Genomic DNA, 2,830 nt, shown 5'->3' on the forward strand with positions numbered 1-2,830 from the left:
AGAATTTTTGGTTAATAATAGAACTGGTCAGCATGGGTGAAGGTGACCTAAAGTTTTCATGGCAGTGGAAACTTAAAAGTCTGATGTCATCCTGCTGACAGTCAAAAGTCAAGAGAAGCACCTGGGTGGAACTATCTGGAAACTTCTCTGGGATTCCTAATAAAACTGAAGTGCAGGAAAGGAACACTGTCCCTCTCCTTTCTGAGAGGACACAATCTCCACCTTGAGAGTGTCTCCTCTCTGTTTTCCTATACCTTCAATAAACTCATACCAGTTACTCTGAATGACATGTCTGAAATATTTCTGACTTAATTGTAAGAATCAGGATTTGTAGGCAGGGGAAGGTCCTTCATACTGCCTCAATTTCCCAGAGAACCCCCAAAGTTTTTGAATTACATCTTCTATGAGTTGCTGGTCAATGCAAAATTATGTTTTATGGTTATTAATAAACCCACCTATTTTTGCCACTTTCTAACTATAGGTGACACACATTGAGGAGAATGGCACTAATTAATGAAAGCCACCCTGAAGAATTCATTCTACTAGGCTTCGCTGACTGTCCTTGGCTAGAGCTTCCTATATTCATTGTTCTTCTGATAACATACCCCGTGGCCATGATGGGAAACATCGCTATCATTCTGGTGTCCAGGTTAGATCCCCGTCTCCACAGCCCCATGTACTTTTTCCTCACCAACCTCTCCTTCTTGGACATGTGCTACACCACCAGCATTGTGCCTCAGATGCTGTTTAACTTGGGAAGCTCTAAGAAGACCATCAGCTATATGGGGTGTGCAGTTCAGCTCTATTTCTTTCACATAATGGGAGGCACAGAATGTCTGCTCTTGGCTATTATGTCTTTTGATCGCTATGTAGCTATTTGTAGACCTCTTCACTATTCTCGCATCATGAATCAGCACATCTGCATCCTATTGGTATGCATTGTATGGTTCATTGGGATCACCTATGCTGTCTCAGAGGCCACTGTTACATTGCAGTTGCCACTGTGTGGCGTCAATAAACTGGATCACTTGGTATGTGAGATTCCTGTTTTGATAAAGACTGCCTGTGGTGAAAAGGAAACTAATGAGCTCACACTCTCTGTGGTGTGCATTTTCATAGGGGCTGTTCCTCTGTGCTTCATTCTTGCCTCCTATGCTAGTATTGGACATGCCATACTTAAGATCAAATCTTCTGAAGGAAGGAAAAAGGCTTTTGGGACATGTTCCTCTCATCTCATTGTAGTTTTCTTATTTTATGGCCCAGTCATTAGCATGTACCTTCAGCCCCCCTCTTCCATCTCAAGAGACCAGCCCAAGTTCATGGCTCTCTTCTATGGAGTGGTGACTCCGACACTCAACCCCTTCATCTACACCCTGAGGAATAAGGATGTGAAGGGGGCACTAGGCAAGCTGGTGAAGAATATTTTCAGTTCCAAGTGATGCTTGGTAGACATCAAATGAAATGATGTAGCTATTAGAGGAAGTATATGGGTTTCTTAATAACTGGTTCTTGTCTCATAATCTATTCTTATTTTACATGTACTATATATGTGAATTTTTTTCACTATTGGGAATGGGACTGACCCAGGGCCTTAGACAGGCTAGGCAAGTATTCTATCTCTCAGATACAAACAAGCCTAATATCACATTTATTATTTCTTAACATGTAAGACAAGGATTATATTCACCTAACATACATCATTATGGGCACTCTATTTTTAGATGAATATTAAAATCTTCTCTTTCATGTTAAAATAGGAACTGTTACACAGTAAAATATATATGTATTATTTAAATTATAATGTTAATTTATTAGTCAAGTTAATCATGAAACTGCAAGACATTAAATAGTATCAGAAGTATGAATTGAGAAACATTATATCACTCTTCAAACTTTTAGTTTGGTCCATGTCTATGGGGGCAGCATGTCTTCATTCTGTATTCAGGGTGGAGCACTCTATGCTTTAGAAGATTCATGAGTTTATCAAGTTCATTTCCTTTAAATACTACTTTTAAAAGGTCTTGTAAATCTTATTAAAAAATAAGTGTGCTGTGTTAATATATTTTTATTTAAATAGTCTAGGGTTAAATAATTAAATGAATAGAATACAGGGACAAAAACATCTGAATACTTTTTTCTCATGTTCTTTTTAAATATCATAAACATGAGTTAGTTTTTTTTTAAAATCAGAGAAGAAGGAAGTGACACTAATTACACATCACAACCTAGAAACATTTTTGTTTATGAATTAGATCAGCTAGAATTGCCTTTGCAAACGGTGAAAGAATGAGTACAAGAAAAATAATTTGTATTTCTGAAATAAAAAGCAAACTGATTAGATGAGCAAATAATATGACTCTTTTTATTAACACAAGTTTTGAATGCAAATGACACTTTGAAATCTGCGTCATCGAATCTGAAAGTCTAAAACATAGACTTTCATACTCAAAATTTAAAACATTATAATTAAATTAGTCACAACAATGAAAATGATTAATGTATATTTTGATATTGGTTTTAAAAAAATATGGTGTGAATTCAATATGACGTTGCACAGTGAAAAGATAAATACTTGTAAAGGAACAAATTAATTTGGAATTTCTGGAATCCCTTCAGTTATGATGAAGATCTAAGCACATAACCGGAAGGAAACTTACATGTTATATTGAACAAAAATTAACTACAATGTGATCCACTCACTAAAAATCAAACTGTATCATCTGGTCCGGATCCATTCCTGAGATCATCAGGTTTTTGTATATTTAGTTTGTAAAAAAAAGTCTATGTAATGTTAGAATTCACTGATTTCTGGTTGAGGGCTTGCTAACTG

General features: G+C 36.1%; 1 protein-coding gene across 1 annotated transcript; it reads left to right on the plus strand.

Moving 5' to 3' along the window:
- The first annotated feature begins 500 nt into the window (after positions 1-500).
- LOC124989049 (olfactory receptor 2B6-like) lies at positions 501-1,439 on the plus strand. Its single transcript, XM_047558974.1, has one exon. It carries the CDS (start codon positions 501-503, stop codon positions 1,437-1,439), a length of 939 nt encoding a protein of 312 aa, XP_047414930.1.
- Positions 1,440-2,830: the final 1,391 nt, after the last annotated feature.

The sequence above is a fragment of the Sciurus carolinensis genome, chromosome 7, assembly GCF_902686445.1.
Source record: "Sciurus carolinensis chromosome 7, mSciCar1.2, whole genome shotgun sequence".
Taxonomy (NCBI): domain Eukaryota; kingdom Metazoa; phylum Chordata; class Mammalia; order Rodentia; family Sciuridae; genus Sciurus; species Sciurus carolinensis.

Bases quoted from the DNA above. Each gene is read 5' to 3' on its own strand.
- LOC124989049 (XM_047558974.1), top strand. From the start codon at position 501: ATGGCACTAATTAATGAAAGCCACCCTGAAGAATTCATTCTACTAGGC.